The 16,505-nt window shown below is 36.5% G+C and overlaps 1 protein-coding gene across 5 annotated transcripts in view; it reads left to right on the plus strand.

The window, feature by feature from the left end:
* LOC135678388 (uncharacterized) overlaps window positions 1-16,505 on the plus strand; it is a 56,643-nt gene that overhangs the window by 29,806 nt on the left and 10,332 nt on the right. For all 5 annotated transcript variants that reach the window (XR_010514932.1, XR_010514934.1, XR_010514935.1 and 2 more), the window contains 3 exons: window positions 6,799-6,864; window positions 6,942-7,059; window positions 13,418-13,514. Coding sequence is in view for 2 of the 5 variants with exons in the window: in XM_065191137.1 (XP_065047209.1) it covers window positions 6,799-6,864; window positions 6,942-7,059; window positions 13,418-13,514 (281 nt within the window). In the remaining 3 variants the exon portion in view is untranslated. The remainder of the gene's footprint in view (window positions 1-6,798; window positions 6,865-6,941; window positions 7,060-13,417; window positions 13,515-16,505) is intronic.

The raw sequence follows: 16,505 nt of genomic DNA on the forward strand, positions 1-16,505 counted from the left end.
AATGGTATTGTATAACCTCATATTTCACCCTTGAATCATGCTGTAGTTATTTTTATGAGATTCTTGAAATAGGTTAAGGTTTTAAGGTTTTATTTTTCTTAGTAATTACTATATAGTTGCAGGAGATTTCTTGTTGATGGATAGCTAGTGCTGGAAAACAGTCCCTCTCATTTGAAGGTTATGTGGCTGTTCACTGATGGAACATTACTTTGTGTCAATTGTTAAAGAAAACAATACCATGCTTGATAAGAGCTCTTATTAGCTTTTGAATCCTTGTTCATAATGTTCTTATCCCATGTTGTTTGATGACTTTGATCAACATAAAAAATCATAATTTTTATATTCTAATGTCTATATTTTCTCAGAGTAGTAGTTTCTTTACTACTCCATTGATGCTGAGACATCTGGACAAGAATAAGAAATGAGTTCTAGAAGGTCTTGGTTGTAATTTTGAAATATTAAATGGTTTTAATCATGGTTCGCATTACCGTACCATATCGGCGTTTCGACCTGGGCTCGGTATGGTACGGTACGGTGTATCGAGCGGTACACCCAGGTGTACCGAGTGGTACACCTGATTTCACAGATTTAACCCTCCGAAAATACCTGAAAATTAAAAAAAAAGTTAGGATAGGGTTTTCAAGTTACAAATAAATATAGTAATAGTATAAGTTTAGCAAAATCAATGTAAATTAGATAAGAATAGTATCACATATCTTTTTCGGGCTTTGAGCTAGTCTTGTTCGAGGTTCGTATTTCAGCCCGTTATAGATTGAAATATCTACAGAAAAATCAGTTGAATTGTTAGACTATTTTGTTACAATATAAACTCTAAAATTCAAATGAATTAAATAATCACATATGTAGATATACCTGATTGTTGATTACTTGATTCTACCACCAAAACGAACGACGGGCCTCCACGGGTGGTGGATTGAGGTCCTCGATTCGATACATCTGCATATCAATATGATATGTTTGTTGGACCCAATCATGAAATTTATCCCATGACATAGTGTATTGATACATCGTATGCATGCATCAATGTGGTGCTAATCGTAGACTGATCGTCATGAATCATATTTGTCCGAGGCAGCTCTTGAGGCATATATTGGTGAACGTCAGAGCTTCTACTTTCGCTATTGATCTGTTGTTCTATATCATACTGTTGCTCAGAGAAGGATGACCAACTATCACCATACTGTTGTTGCCCGTATGATTCTCCATAATACGATGGCTGTGAATACGATGAGCCTCTTTCTGTGTCTATATCATGTATGCTCTGTCGCATTTGTTCATATTCATTCACTGCCTTTCCCTTCCCCTTCCCCTTCCGCGCATAAACTTGACTAGTACCTTGTCGAGTTCCATGATCTGAATCTTGAGTGACATATGTAAAATATTGCTCATCAGTCCATTCACCACCCTCAAGTTGTGTAGACGAGACCAACAATTGCCCGGCATCACTGCCATCATCTGTCGAGGCACTACTGTCCGTGTTGTTGTCGTGTCTTTGGACCGAGCGAGAAAGAGAATGTGATTGTGAAGGTGTCTTGTCGCCCGACTTGATTCTTTCCAACGATGCAACTGATGCTACTGCCTTCCCCTTTGGCTTAAATATAGGAGAGAAGAATGACTTAAATAGAATAAGAAAGGGCTCCAACGGTCAAATTGACTGTTGGAGCACTGTAGCACTGCTACCGTGCTCCAACGGTCAATTTCAACCGTTACCGAGTGGTACTGGGCGGTAACGGACGAAATCGACCATTACCGAGTTGTGTCGGGCGGTAACGATTGAAATTTCGATTGTCACCGCCCGATATTACCCCGTATCGTTCGATACGGGGTTTTTTTGAGTTTTTTTGAACGTACCGCCCGATAGCGGGCGGTCCGCGTACCGGTAGCCTGTCAGATCGGTACGTACCGCCCGTACCGGGCGGTATGATTCGGTATGGCAGACCTTGGTTTTAAATGTGTATGGTATGAGTTCTAAAGGTGTAATTTTGCAGATGATAGGGTTCAAATTAATGAAGTTGGGATTAATTCTAAAATTAAGTTTTGGAGATAAATATAGTATCTTAAACAAAGACTTAGGCCGATAATTAGATATAATTTCAACAGTGCTAAAAGAACTGAGTGTAGCTAAGATTGTACAACAGGAGGATTAGCTCTTTTAGAGGCACTCAAAAGACTGCTAGAAACGGTAGATGGCAAAAACTTGGGGTTAATTGAGACGCTGCCTATTTTATCACCATGCTTAAAGGAGAAGCTCCCATCTCTTTCTCTCTTGAAGCCATTATCTCGGACATCAAATCTTTTTCTTCTGATGTATCTGTCAATAGATTTTTTCATATTTGCAGAACTCTCAACTATTGTTCCCACAAGCTTGCCGATCTTGGGAGAGTTCACCGGACGTCTTTCTTTTGGAAGTTGGATTTATATTCTCCCCTTGTTTTTGATATAACTAGTTTAATTAATTAATGAACATTTACTTTGTTTTAAAAAAAAGATTGATAAACAAAAAATAAATATAAATAAATGTTTTAAGCATCCAGGATCTTTTGTTCAACAAGGAGAGAGTAACTAGCACACTGATCATGGAGTAAAGGTGAGTTGTTTCAAATGCAAAGAGGCATCACAAGTCATGGGTTTTGTGTGATTGTTGTGTGCCTTTTGAAGTAAAAGAACTTTATGGATTGTTGTGTGTGTTGGGCATTAGGAAAACATGCATCTCAACATAGCCAAGATCGGAATGTTGAGGTGATGAATGGACATACTAGAAAATATAGAATGAGTAGTGGCTTTATTCACAAACAATTAAGTATAGCCCTGATTGAAGATAAGATGGGAGAAAACCGTTGAAGATTACAAGAAACCAAAGGAGACCTGTTGAATTCCTAATTAGATAAGTTGTCATTTAAGGTTGGTATTGCAGGAAGAAGTAAATAGAGACCAATACAAGATCTGACCACTCTTCACTTAATTAACGATGATGCCCTGCACAGAGCTCAAAGGCAGGAAGATAGATGTAAAGGACATATGGTTTCTTGTTGTTTTTGTTTATGTTTCTGCACCTGCTGGGTGGTGGGCCCTAGAGGGATAAATGCATTTTATATTCTTAAGCAAAGATCTTCATCCAAGTTAGTTCCTTATGTGGTCCAAATTCGATGGGGTTCAAAATGTGTTGTAACTCTAACTAGAAGAGTGATGCTAGAAAGAACATGAAGAGATAACAGTTTTTTTTTTAATGCCACTCTAGAGATACATATAACATCCTTAGCCATGGACATGATCTTGATCTGTTGGTCTAAAAGCAAGTTGTGCTACCTTGTTTCTCATATCCACTTGTATGGATCATGTTGAATTATTTATCTTGTCAGACACTTATCAAACCTTTATTTATGGACCATACATATTAAACAAGAAGGCAGACTTTTTTGGTTTCCAAGGCTTTTTATGATCACATCTTCCAATTTTAAAGTCGGAATGGAACATAACTGTTTAACTTTTAAATTTATGTACATCATTTGAATATACATCTAAATCTGTGTCTCATGTTTGTATTGTGCAATACTACTAATTTGTTGCATTATCTGCTATCAGATAATAGTGCAGTGAGAAGATTAACTGTGATAAAATTATGATTTTGGAATACAAATGTTTGAAGGAAGTGCCTAATTAATTAGTCAAGGTTGGATTTGGTAATACCTAGATTTTGTTAGTTAAAGCTATCTTTTGGATGCTGGATTTTGTTTTCCATAATCTAGATCTTGGATAATAGGACAACAATGGAATTGAGTGTTAGTCTTTTATTTATGTCAAAGACTGACCAATCTAATGCCTAGACAATTTGTAGTGGTGGGCTAAGATGACATGGCTGCATTCATCCAAGGTGAGCTATTCAAATGCTGCAACCATTTGGTGTAGCACACGGGAACAAAGAAGCACATGCCAACACAAATAAATACTTATTTACCTAGTGATTATTTTAACTTGTTGACGTATTGACATATTCCTCCTTTTATCTGTTTATGTTATATGGAGTTGATCAAAATGGATGTATTTTAGTAAGGTGTTCATATATTAAATATGTAGTAGTATACAATAGGGCTTTAAATCTTGGTCCAGTTTTGATATTGGTCTTCCCAAGGTGGGGTGTACAATATGTCAAAATGCCCTCGTGCCGATTGGTAGGGGTCCAGGTGGAGGAGAACCGGAGGAGGAGGATGCAAACAAGTAGGAGGAGAAGAGGAGACAACAGCGATAACAATGTGAGGAGGATATGATGACAACAAGAGATGCCAAGGCGGCAGTGGTGGAGGCAGAGGCTGCAAGGCAGAGGAAAGGCAAAGGAGGGTGAAAACAGCTGCTGAAAGCTATGCTGATATCTGCCAATTTGACAGTTGTTGATGGCTGTCAACAGCTGTTTTCAATCAAAAGGTCTTTTAAAAAAACAAAAATAAAAAAAATCAACATGTTTTAAATTGGATTGGGTGAAATCATTCAGTCTGCATGTTGTTTCTTATCGGGACAGTAGGAGATGGATGCCGAAGCAACAGTGGTGAAGGCAGATGTTGCAAGGTAGAGGAAAGACAAAAGGATGATGAAAACAGCTGCCCAAAGCTTGGTGCTGAACTGGCAATCTAATGGTTGTTGACAGCTGTCAGCCGCTGTTTTCAACCAAAGGTATTTAGAAAATAAAAAATTTAAAAATCAACTGTATCGGATTGCACAAAACTGTTCTGTCTACATCTCGTGTCATTTTGGGTGGTTTACCTGGTATTTAAAACCTTAGCATACAGCCACACACACACACATGTATGTATGCATGTATTTATTTATAAATCAGTCTTATTTAATTTCAAAGACAGGAATGCGAAATTAGAGGTGAAGAGTTAGTTGCAGCAGTTTGAGTTCCATAACATCTTGTTGCATTGTGCCATTAGAGGGTCTCATGGAGAGAACTCATGACTGGAATCTCCATGTTTGTTTCTTTTCTATCTTTTTTGCTTTTATTTCTTTTCTTTTGTTTCTGAGTGGCATTGACATACCTTAATATGTCGTGTGCATGTGCTGTTCTAGCAGCTAGCCACTATGGTGGTTGTCATGATAATTTACCAGGAGACAATATGATACCAAGCTGATATTGTCTTGGAGCAAGAAGGTTCTATCATGTTGACAAGCTTAAGCTTTGGTACCACTTTGATGATCACTTGGTGTCCTATAAATTGCAAGGGTGTTTTATAATTTATTTTCACTTAAGTTCTGATTAGTTGCGTGATAAATAGTCGAATAGTGGCTTTGTGGAGAGACAACAACAACGGGTGGTTCTTAGAGTAGATATCGAAAAGAAGCGATGATGAAGGGAGGATTGGCAGATGTGAGGAAAGGTAGACATGGAAAAGATTGAAGGAACAAGCTTAAGTTAACAATGGGCTAAGGATATTTCAGTTGGAAACTAGGAGCATTTTGGTTTTTATCCTTTTCTTCTGGTATCTCTTTATTTATATAGACACAAAAAATTCCTAATCAGACTCATTTTCCAGAAATAAAATGTAACATTGTGGAATCACAATATTATATTACCATATTAGGACTGATTTTGCCTCTGTTATGCCACTTTTCATGATACATTTGGTAACATGAACTTATAATTGCACTGTAGTGATCAATCCAAACTTGACTAGTGAATATAACACTTCAGTAAACTAATTCAAACTTATCTATAGTGACTGTAAGCTTAAATAGATAATTTACAATCAACGATTATTTTAAATTCAGCATGTTGTGCCCTTTTGCTGGTTTAGACGTAAAAAACTAGGAGGACAAATGTAAAGAACGAGACTCTAGTTGTATAAAGAGAAATTCAGCAGATTGGTTGCTGGAGTTGCATAGAGAAAAGGAGGACAAATGGAAGGAACCAGAGTATAGTCTTGTAAAGAGAAAGCAGCAAAAAATACTGAGTCGTCGAGAGAAAGAAGAGAATAAAAATGCCACATCAGAAATCACAAAGATACCTTCAAGCGATGATAGGAAAATTTAGAACAGCACAAACTGGAAGGATTTGTACTGTGGTTAAAACTACCTGAAATTGGGCAGTCCACATGCTGGTTGGCACCCGGACCAGTAAATACGGGTTAATACATATAGATCTGGATGAAATTGCACTTCATGAGATTTAGTAGTTGTGGAGTAACAGTGGAGGAAGCATTGGATGTAGATTAACAACAGTGGCCGAGGGATTAGTGAAGGATAGAAAAGAAGGAAAGAATTACAAAGAATAAACCATTAGGAATATGTTAAAATACTCATATCACAGTGGCAGAAGGAACCTGTCCATCTCCCACCAATCTTGTCACAAAACCCCTTTCATCTGCATCTTTGCTGTTGTCACCACCTACTTGCCTCCTTATCTACCATCAAGTTGGGGTAGAAAATTTCATTTCCAAGATTTCAAAGCCAGAATAAAATAGACAAAGTACTTTTGAGTCAGTCAGGTCTGGGATTATTGTTGGGCAGACACTGTAAATTATTGTATCCTTTTGTTATGAGCTTTATATGGTTTATTTATTATCTTATTAATTTTGAACCTACCGGATTGACATATCTTGGTGAAATTCTTCAACACCTGGTTTGGTAGGGATTATGATTAACCAGTTCTTGTTGGACTTTTTGAGCTCATTTGATGTCATTACTAATATTGAACTTTTCTGTTCTATAGTATATTCTTGTTCTGTTGTTTGGCTGGAAAGTGCTGCTAGTTATGTGATGACTCTACTATTTCTCTTTGGTTTACAGATCCAGGCTGTTGAATTTGCAGCAAGGGGTGCTAGTATAGTATCATGTGGTTCCAACTTGTTGAAGGTAATTAAATTGTTCTTGGTTAAAATGGAATCTTGGTGGATATACATTTTATTTTTCACCCTTAAACTACAAATTAGGTTTGGGACTGCACAACTGGTTCTTGCCTCTTTAACTTGGGACTGATTGGTGGTGACCGAGCTTCAGTTGGACACAAAGAAAAAATTATTGCTATGACGGTCAATCCTTGGCAGTCCTGTATGTGAACTCATACTTCCATGCTTTTATTTCTACCTTAAATAAGTTAAGATACCAATATTCTTTATAATTTGTTAATGTTACTTTTTGCTTCTTACTGCTTACACTTTGAATCTCTATGTACAATCTATATAGAGACTATTTTCACCGAACAAGAGAAATGTTAGCAAAACTTAATTTGAATATCTGAATTACTTCTAGAACTTACAACAACTAAAAGTGTTTAAGCTGGTGTTCCTGGTAATCCACACTTGCATAGTCATAATTATCATATGCTAGCCAAATTTCATATGCAGTTGAAGGTTTGTTGCATGCATTTCATAAATTAGTGTAACTACACTTCTCTGTTGATGTCCTTCTAATTGATGTGTATATCACTGAAATTGGAGGTAGAATAAGTAACATTACTACGGTATGGTTGGTTGGAAATTGCATTGGCAAGGTAAGATTGTAGAAAATTATCTAGAATGTTTGTACCATGATTCTAAATCTTGGATATTAATTCTGTACTCATCTGTGACTACTGGTACATTTTCAATCCATTCTGGTATACTGACGTGGTATTTACTGGAATTGGTTTTAATGTTTTAAGCAAGGTATACAGTTTTGAATGATATAGGCTGGTACGAGCGGTACATATCGGTCCAACAGTAAATTGGTATGTGGACCGCTCGCTACCAGGCGGTATTTTTTTATTTATAAATAAATTATATATATATATATATATCATTTTTCTGCGATGTCGACAACGTCGCACATTTTTTTTAAAATATATATAAATATATAAATAAAAGATTATATATATATATATATATATATAATATATATATTGGGGGTGAGAGAGAGAGAGAGAGAGGGACGTTGCCTCTACAATGTCGCCCTGCCTGGGGAGAGCGACATCGCACATTAAAAAAAAAAAAGAAAAAAAAAGAATATATATATATATATATATATATATATATATATATATATATATATATATATATTTGGTGGAAGGATCACTGGCTGTATCTAAAGAATTCATGACACTTAACAAGTTGCAACTTAAATGTCAGAGTAGAAGCATCACTAGTATAATGCAGTATTTGGTGGAAGGATTTTCCAATGTATACAAATGCACATGAATGCCCTAGGAGATAAAAAGAAGGCATTCGGAGTAAGGATCGTTATATTGGGTACCGAACCCGTTTCAGTGTTTCAGTCAGATCGGGTATACTGGTTAGTATTGGTGTCTTGGTACACACATCGACATTTCAGAGAGGAAAAAAAAGAAGAGGAAGGGTGGTTGGAGGAAGAGGAGGAAGAAAGGAGGAAGAGGGGGAAGAAGGAATAAGAGGAAGTGATGGAAAAGGAAGAAGAAGGAAAAGAAGCGGTGGAAGAGAAGGAAGAAGAGAAGAGGTGGGAGTGTCCTCGGGAAGAAGGAACGTAGCAGCAGCGGTGTCACAAAGCAAAGGCGACAGCCACAATGTCATGAAGCAACAGCAGCGGCAACAATTTTGCGAGGAGGGCACGCGTTCGTGAGTATTTTAGGTTTTTGTTCATTTTTATTCCTGAGTTGCATGGGCCCCGTCGCTATTTTAGGTTTTTTATTTTTCTTGAGTTGGATTGGATCACCCATAATAAGGGTGGTCCGCGTATCGGTCCATGCTTGAACCGGTATGTATGACCCGTTTTGTATCGTTTTGAGCGGTACAATAGTCATTGATTCAAAGCATAATTGGATATTAGAGAAGTAGTAAGGCTCTAAGAGAATGCACGATCGGAAGAGTATGAAGGACTTCCTATAGAACTGCAGCCTATAATTAGCATGAGGGTTGTGGTGTCAATTATTAACGATGACCTTGAGTTTGCAGTCGGGATGCAGACATCATTGGAGCATTAATACATGTACAAGGAGGCGATGAGATATTGTTTGACCAAGTTGAGAGTATAAGAGTGGTAGTGGCAACGGTAATGGTAGTGAACTGTTGCAGTTTGGTCAATCTTCCACATTGAGGTAGACAATTGCTACTAGTACATACCTCTTCGGTTGGAGCGCAAGCATTAGATAATTGATTGGCCGTCCTTAGTTTGGCAAGAGAGCTCATAAGAGGTAGTTCGCTTTACGGGGGTTTATTAGTACTTCTGGTAAGATGCCAGCACTTGATGTGTGATAGCTGGTCCGAGTCAGTTTCATGATGCAACCTACATAGATGGCCAAATGGACTTGGTTTTGGGGGAGATCAAACTCCAATATGTGGTAAAGGTTGTGGCAGATAATATGGCCAACCTCAAGAAGAGAAGTGAACCATTGATGGACAATAGACAATTTATTTTGGACACTTTGGCCCATTGTCTCGACTTAATGAAGGATATTGGTGATATTGCAGTAGTTAAGGGCACAAAGCACTAGGAGATACATATATAACCCTCTAAAGGTTATACATATATACATATATTTATGCATGGTGAGATCCTATTATCAAACATCACTCAATTTGCAACTAATTTTATTGCCCTATAGTCAGTCAATTCGACAAAGGAAGATCATATTAAAGTTCATGTTCACCTTCATTCAAATGTGCCAACTCTTAATATGGCAGTTCTTGACCCAAAAAAAGTTGAAAAATATATTCCATCCTTTAGATTCTGGGCTTCAGCGGGTAATGTAGTTAAGGCAGTTGAGCCATTGTATGTAGTCCTATGACATATAGATAAGAAAAAGAGGTGTAGAGTTGCTTGATTCACTTGATATGGCAGGAAAGGGAGAAGATTAGAAAGGCTCGGGTTGATGAAATTAAAAATGAACTTTATGTGTGTCCTTGACTACAGATGAGAGAACTAGATGTCTCAAGATATTCATCGGGCAGGTATTACAGCTTACAAAATTCATTATACATTTTAAAGTAACTTTAACAATTATGTTTGTAAATGTGCATAATTGTAAGATGTTGTATTCATTCATACAACATATTATCCTAGGCCAATCAATATTGATACAGTTTGGTGGATGATGACGAACTATTGCTGGCAATGCACACTATCATATATAGACTTGAGTCAAGTATCGAGTCTATATAAGATGTAATTAAGGTATAAATCAAGGATTGCAATTTCATACTGGGTTACTATAGTGATCCCTAGTCTGATTGGTATAATTGAGGTATAAATCATGGATTGCAATTTTATACAAGGGTACTGTACTGATTCCCAACTGGACAGATATGTACCGACCAATACTGGTATATGATACACCGGTATGCATGTAAGAGGAAGGAAGAAGAAGAAGGAAGGAATAAGAGGTGGTAGTGGAGAAGAGGAAGGAGGAAGGGGAATGAGGAAGAGGAGGTAGTGGAAGAAAAGGAGGAAGAGGAAAAGGGAAGAGGAGGCAATGGAGGAGGTGGTGGAGGAAGAGGAAGGAAGAAAAGGATGTGATGTAGGAAGAGGAGGAAAGAAGAGGAAGAGGAAGAGGAAGGAAGAAGAGGAACCAGTGGAGGAAGAGGAACGAGGAGAAAGAGGAAGGAAGAAGAGTAGGAGAAATTGAGCATATGATAGGCGTTGAGGAGGTAGGCAGTGATGCAGCATTGGTAGGTAGTGAGGAGGTAGGTATTAGTGGTCGATAAGGAGATCATGTGTGGCTCACAATTAGAGAGATTAGGGCAAGAATTTTTTTTCTTTTATATATGATCCAAGCCAAATTGTTCAAAGTGGGTTGGGTTCGCATACTGGTTCATGCTCAGATCAGATGGGTAAATACTAGTTGGTACGTATTGGTTTGAGTGAAAAGGAGTTCTCTAGTATAAATAAATTATGTCTTAAAGAAAATCATATTTCATCATTGACCTATATTCAATTATTAATCAACTATATTTTGTTAAAATAAGTTCAGACTATTTTGAAATGGGGTGGGTTTGCGTATTGGTTTATGCTTACATTAGACAAGTAAATACCAGTTGGTACGTATCGGTCTGAGTGAAAAGGAGTTCTCTAGTATAAATAAATTATGTATTAAAGACTATCATGTTTCATCATTGACCTATATTCGATTATTAATTAACTATATTTTGTTGATATAAGTTCAGATTATTTTGGAAACGTCATGCACATTGTACAGATATCATGTGGATCATGGTAATACAACCAAACCTTATAATTCATCTGTTATTGGTCTCAACCAAGTTGCTTGACTATAACAAATGTTAATGGATGTCAATCTTTATGTAGCTATCTGGTGACACCAAATTTGAAAAGAATAGTAGTTCGGGTCCTATCAGAGACCACATCATACAATGGTTGCTGCGACTGAAATTGGTCGAGGTTCACCTCAGTTTAGATATAAGCTCACAATCAACCCTCAAGCATAGACAAGCTTGGTGAAGCTTGTCTACATCCATTATAATATGCATTTTAGGTTGCAATGTATTGAGATCAATAAGGAAACAGAGGCACCTGAGGTTGCTATGCTTGATTTCCAGCTCTATCATGACAATTTAGTTCCAATACTTGATAAGATTTGTGTAGCAGAAGATTTAGACAATACACTTTTGGATGAGGTTGGGGCCATAGTAGCACACAACACGATCATGCATATGGTTATCATGGCAAGGAAAAGGGTTAGACATCCCAATTGGTTGATTCATTGGATGCATTTGACAAGCTACAAGTTCAATCATTTGATGAAACACCTTCCTAGCAGTTCGCTCTTCGTGATGTCTGCAAACAACGATGTGAAAATATTGCGGAGATAGTAGTGATGTGAAAATATTGCCTGACTCATAATAATGGTTGGGATCACCAATTTTATGTTCTCACTGCTACATGAAGACAAAGGAACAAAATTTTGGTCTTGCCACCTAGGATGCATACCATGGAGCATGAGGATTTACACGGTTTCTTTATTATGATAAAGGAAGTAGAAAGGCTCTCAATGTTGATTCGTACAGGGATATGAGTTAGAGCCTTCCTAACAGCAAGCCAAACAATATTTTCTCGTAACATCTCGGTGTCAGTAGGTATTAGCTTGAGAGTTACGGTTAGGGAGGATGTTACCTTATGGGTGATTTGTAGGGGAACATCATAGTGTTCTATAGCTTAAGAGTTTGTTTGTTGTTGACAAGCTTGTTGCTCGAAGAGACTCTTTTCAGTCTTTGTAAGCTACTGACAGTACAAGTTGTCAATACCTCTATCTGTTCACTGAGATTTGAGGAAAGCTGAAGAGTTTTTCATGAAATGGCTGTTGGATATATTTTAAATTTGTTGCATTTGCCATGAGAAATATTTTGGCTTGACCTACTCTCAATGTGGCAATTTGAGTGTCCAATATGTATGCATAGTGTATGACACTAATCTCGAATGGATGTGTTTTAAATGTTTCTACAGATTACATTCTATAATCATTGTGAAGCTAGAAAAAGTTGACATTATTACAATCAAATTTTCATCTGTTTTCTTCCTCTTGCAATTTGTTTGGACGAACTTACTAGTCATTAAATGATAGACCTCCCTGGTGGAATTAATTATAAACTTGAGCTAGAAAGGCACTCCTTAGAAATTAAAGGTTTAAGTTTAAGTAGGACTAAAATAGAATATATGAGCTACAATTTTAATAATTCTAAGAATAGATAGGAGAATATAGTTAAGTTGGATGAACAAGAAGTTCCTTTAAGTAAAAACTTTAGGTATTTTGGATCAATCATTCAATAAGATGCAGGTATCGATGAATATATTAATCATAAAATAAAAATAAGATGATTAATATGGAGAGATGTGTCAGGAGTCTTGTGTGATAATCAGATACCTTTGAGATTAAAAGATTTTTTTTATAAAATAATTGTGAGACCAATAATGTTTTATAGATCTTAGTGTTAGGTAGTTAAGAAATAATATATACAAAAAGTTTGTATTGCCGAGATGAAAATGTTGAGATGGATGTGTGGAGTTATTAGGAAAGATAGGAAAATAAATATTTTTGTTCGTGAACAATTATGTATTGTTTTGATAGAGGATAAGATGAGAAAAAAAAATGTTTAAGATGATATGAGCATGCGCTTAGATTTCTGGATGTGATGGTTAAAATAGGTGAAATAATTAATGTTAGTGGTATGAGGAGAGGTAGAAGAAGACTTAAAAATATTTTAATAGAAACTATAAATAAAGATTTAAGTTTTTTGAACTTAACTAAACATAAAACTTCTTTTGATCTCATTGGTGGTAAAAGATTCATGTATCCAACCTTAAATAGTTGGGACTTACATCTTTGTTGTTGTTATTGTTGTAATCTGTTTGGTTTTCTTTCTTTGTGTTGTTGACACTAAAAGTTTATTGCTTAGTTTGTGTATTGTACTTTATAGTGTTATCTAATGTCCTAGAAGTTATCCAGGTCTTGTTGTCACCAGTGGTGCAAAAGGAGATGACAAACTTCTACTGTGGGATGCTTTGAGAGGTGAACTTGATGCTGATCTGAATTCGAATTTGAGGTAACAACTTTTTTGTTTTCATGTTAGGATTGCATTTCTGCAATCTTAGTTTGATTTACATGATTGATGACTATCAGTTTGATTAATGATGTTGCACTAAAGAGCTTGGTGGCGGCACAAGATCTATTTAGCTGACATCAGTAGTGGGATCTTATGTCGTAATTTTTGTGCTAGCTTAGTTTTGCTTATTCTTTTTTCAAAAGCTTATGTACTTTTAACATTTCAAAAGTTGATAATGTGAAATCATCTATTTCAGTTGCTAAACTACCTCCATTATTCCATTGCAAACCTAACTATTTGTAGCATTTCTATGTGGAATGCATCTGTTATCCAACAAGTAGGTGATGGAAGAGGTGAATGCATATATAATTAGTGCAGATGGATTAAGTTATTAGGTTACTTCAATCTATTGCTTCATCACTTGGTATCATCTAGCTAGAATGTAAAACTTTATGTCAAGCAATACAATCAGCACTTTTGTTAAATAAAAATGTTGTTCATTTCAGAAAATGTTGAAAAAGTACTTATAGCATATAAATATAATCATGGTTCACTTTATTCTCGAATGGTATCTCTCTTCAAGATTAGGTAAATCCAAAGTTTAATCTTTGAATAATAATAACCTAATTTGGGGGTTTAATTTAGGGTCTTTATCTTTGTTTAGTTTAATGTCTTAATTAGGGCTTCATTCATCCTTGTGCATGAAGGTTTGATCCACAAGGATCCTTGCCAATCTAGACTTGATCTGTTGCCATTTCACATCAATCCTTGTGGATGGAGGCTCGATATGTTTTCATTTCATCTTGATCCTTGCGGATGGAGGCTTTCTCTGCATGGATCTAAGATTGGATTTTGCAAATTTAGTTTAGCTTAGATCCATGTGGATCTAGGTTCGATCCTTTTGGATCCAAGGTAGAGCCATTTTGGATTGAAGCCTGATTCATTTAGAACTGTATAAATCTAGCTTAGATCTATGCAAATTTACGCTAGATCCATTCTAGATTGACGCCGATCAAGCTTTATTTGTTAAAGGTTAATTATTGTTATGATTTATGGATCTGATTACATAGACAACTTTTTGTATGAGAATGGCCCCAAAGCAGCAAAGTTGCCAATTGGCATGGTTGCAAACCCATCGATTGTCCGATAACTAGTATCAATGATAGTGCATCCATTGTGATTACATCAAAAGGGACAGAGAAATCACTCACCTAAAGCAACATTTGACGAGAGGATTTCGTGATGTATCATAATGCACAAAGGTGCCCCAAGTGATAAGAAAGGCATTCAAAGCAGAATTGGATACGAGGACAACATTAAGGTTATAAGAAGCAAAATGGAAAAAGTATGAAAGGTGTGCTATAGAGCCTGCAACCTACGATAAGTGAGAGGGTCACAGTGTTGATGTCAACGTTGACCCCAAGCTTGCAGCCAAGATTTGGACATCAATGGATTATTAATACATGTACAGGGATTGTAATGAGATATCGGTTGACCGAGTCAACATATGAGCATGACAATGGCAGTAACAATGGACCATCATAGGTCTGTCAATTTTCCTTAGTGAGGCAGACAATTGCTACCAGTTCATAGGTCTTCAGTATTAGTGCGACCATGAGACAGCCAACAACCTCCGTTGGGCAAGACAGATACTACAGGCATGCCAGCATAGGAGGGTTCATTGGTTCCTTTGGCAGGAGATCAACTCCTGAAATTGTTTATCTCATTCCAGAGGAAAAATAATTTCTTCTGAGCTGCAAAGCTCAACCGGCTTCATATAGAACTGAACAATCCTCTTTTGAGCTATAAAGGGGGGCAAGCCTGTCCCTCTAGTGGATCACTTGGTTCGGGGTGGTTTGCAATCTGGTTTGCCAGCGGACTGGTATGTACGTATTGTCCGCAATATAGTTAACGATGTTCTTTTCTACTCTCTCTTTGAATTAAATCACATGGCTTTCCGGCAAACTTAAATGTCATATTTTACCAGTATGTGCCACCTTTAAAAGTCTTCTGCAGTTTGTCCTTGATTAGTGCTCTCCTAACATACTGTGTACTTTCATCCTTTATCATTCCTAATAATGTCAATAATCATCTTAACATGCTTCTTTAATTTTCACTAACGTAAAAGATATGCTGCTTCATTTTGCCCACCATTTTGATCTGTAAAGCAGGTCTAAAGGATACCAGATGCATTTGTCCACTTTACTCTAAATGCTTCCTTTATTTTATGACAATTGAAGGAGAAGTTTTTCTCTTTTGTACTTTCTGAGAACATAATTGAACTGTAACTTCATTTCGTGGAATGTTGCTGAAACTGTGTATTCTACCTTGATTTCTACTTATTCTCCAGTTCTCGTCTTCTAAAACTGTCCTCATCTTAACTTAATATTTACTCTTGCTTTACATTGATTAATAGTTTAATACAATGTAAAGCTTCTGAAGAACCATTTTTTACATACCAAAATGTAGGTTTTAACAACCTGATTTAGCTATTTCGACCTTTGCTATATATGATGAACTTAATATCTTAATTGGACACCATTTGACTTGATGAAAAACTCATAATTCAAGTTGGGCTAGTGATGTTGCTAAGTTTTTCACTTATCTAATCCTTACCCAGGACATTCTAGTTCATAGAAGAGCCACATACTTGTAGAGATACACAAATTATTGATTGAAATATTCACTATGATGTTTGAAACACTTGACATCTGATCACGAGGATCAACTGGTTTAATAGATTTCCTAAATTCTTTTATAAAAGAGAAGCTTTTGCTGAATAAGTTGCCTCATTGGTTTTCTCCTCCTTTTGCTGTTGGATAGGGGTGGCAAATATTTTATCTGAACTCTGTGTCCAATCTGGACTGATTGAGAAACCTCGAGTTGGTTTTTACAATTACTTGTCCAACACTTGGGTTCAGATGTTAATTTTTTTCTGTTTCAGATCCAAGTCGGGACCAGGTCTAACTATTTGGACAAATCAGGTCCATG

Source organism: Musa acuminata, chromosome BXJ1-1 (genome assembly GCF_036884655.1).
Source record: "Musa acuminata AAA Group cultivar baxijiao chromosome BXJ1-1, Cavendish_Baxijiao_AAA, whole genome shotgun sequence".
In the NCBI taxonomy this organism is placed as follows: domain Eukaryota; kingdom Viridiplantae; phylum Streptophyta; class Magnoliopsida; order Zingiberales; family Musaceae; genus Musa; species Musa acuminata.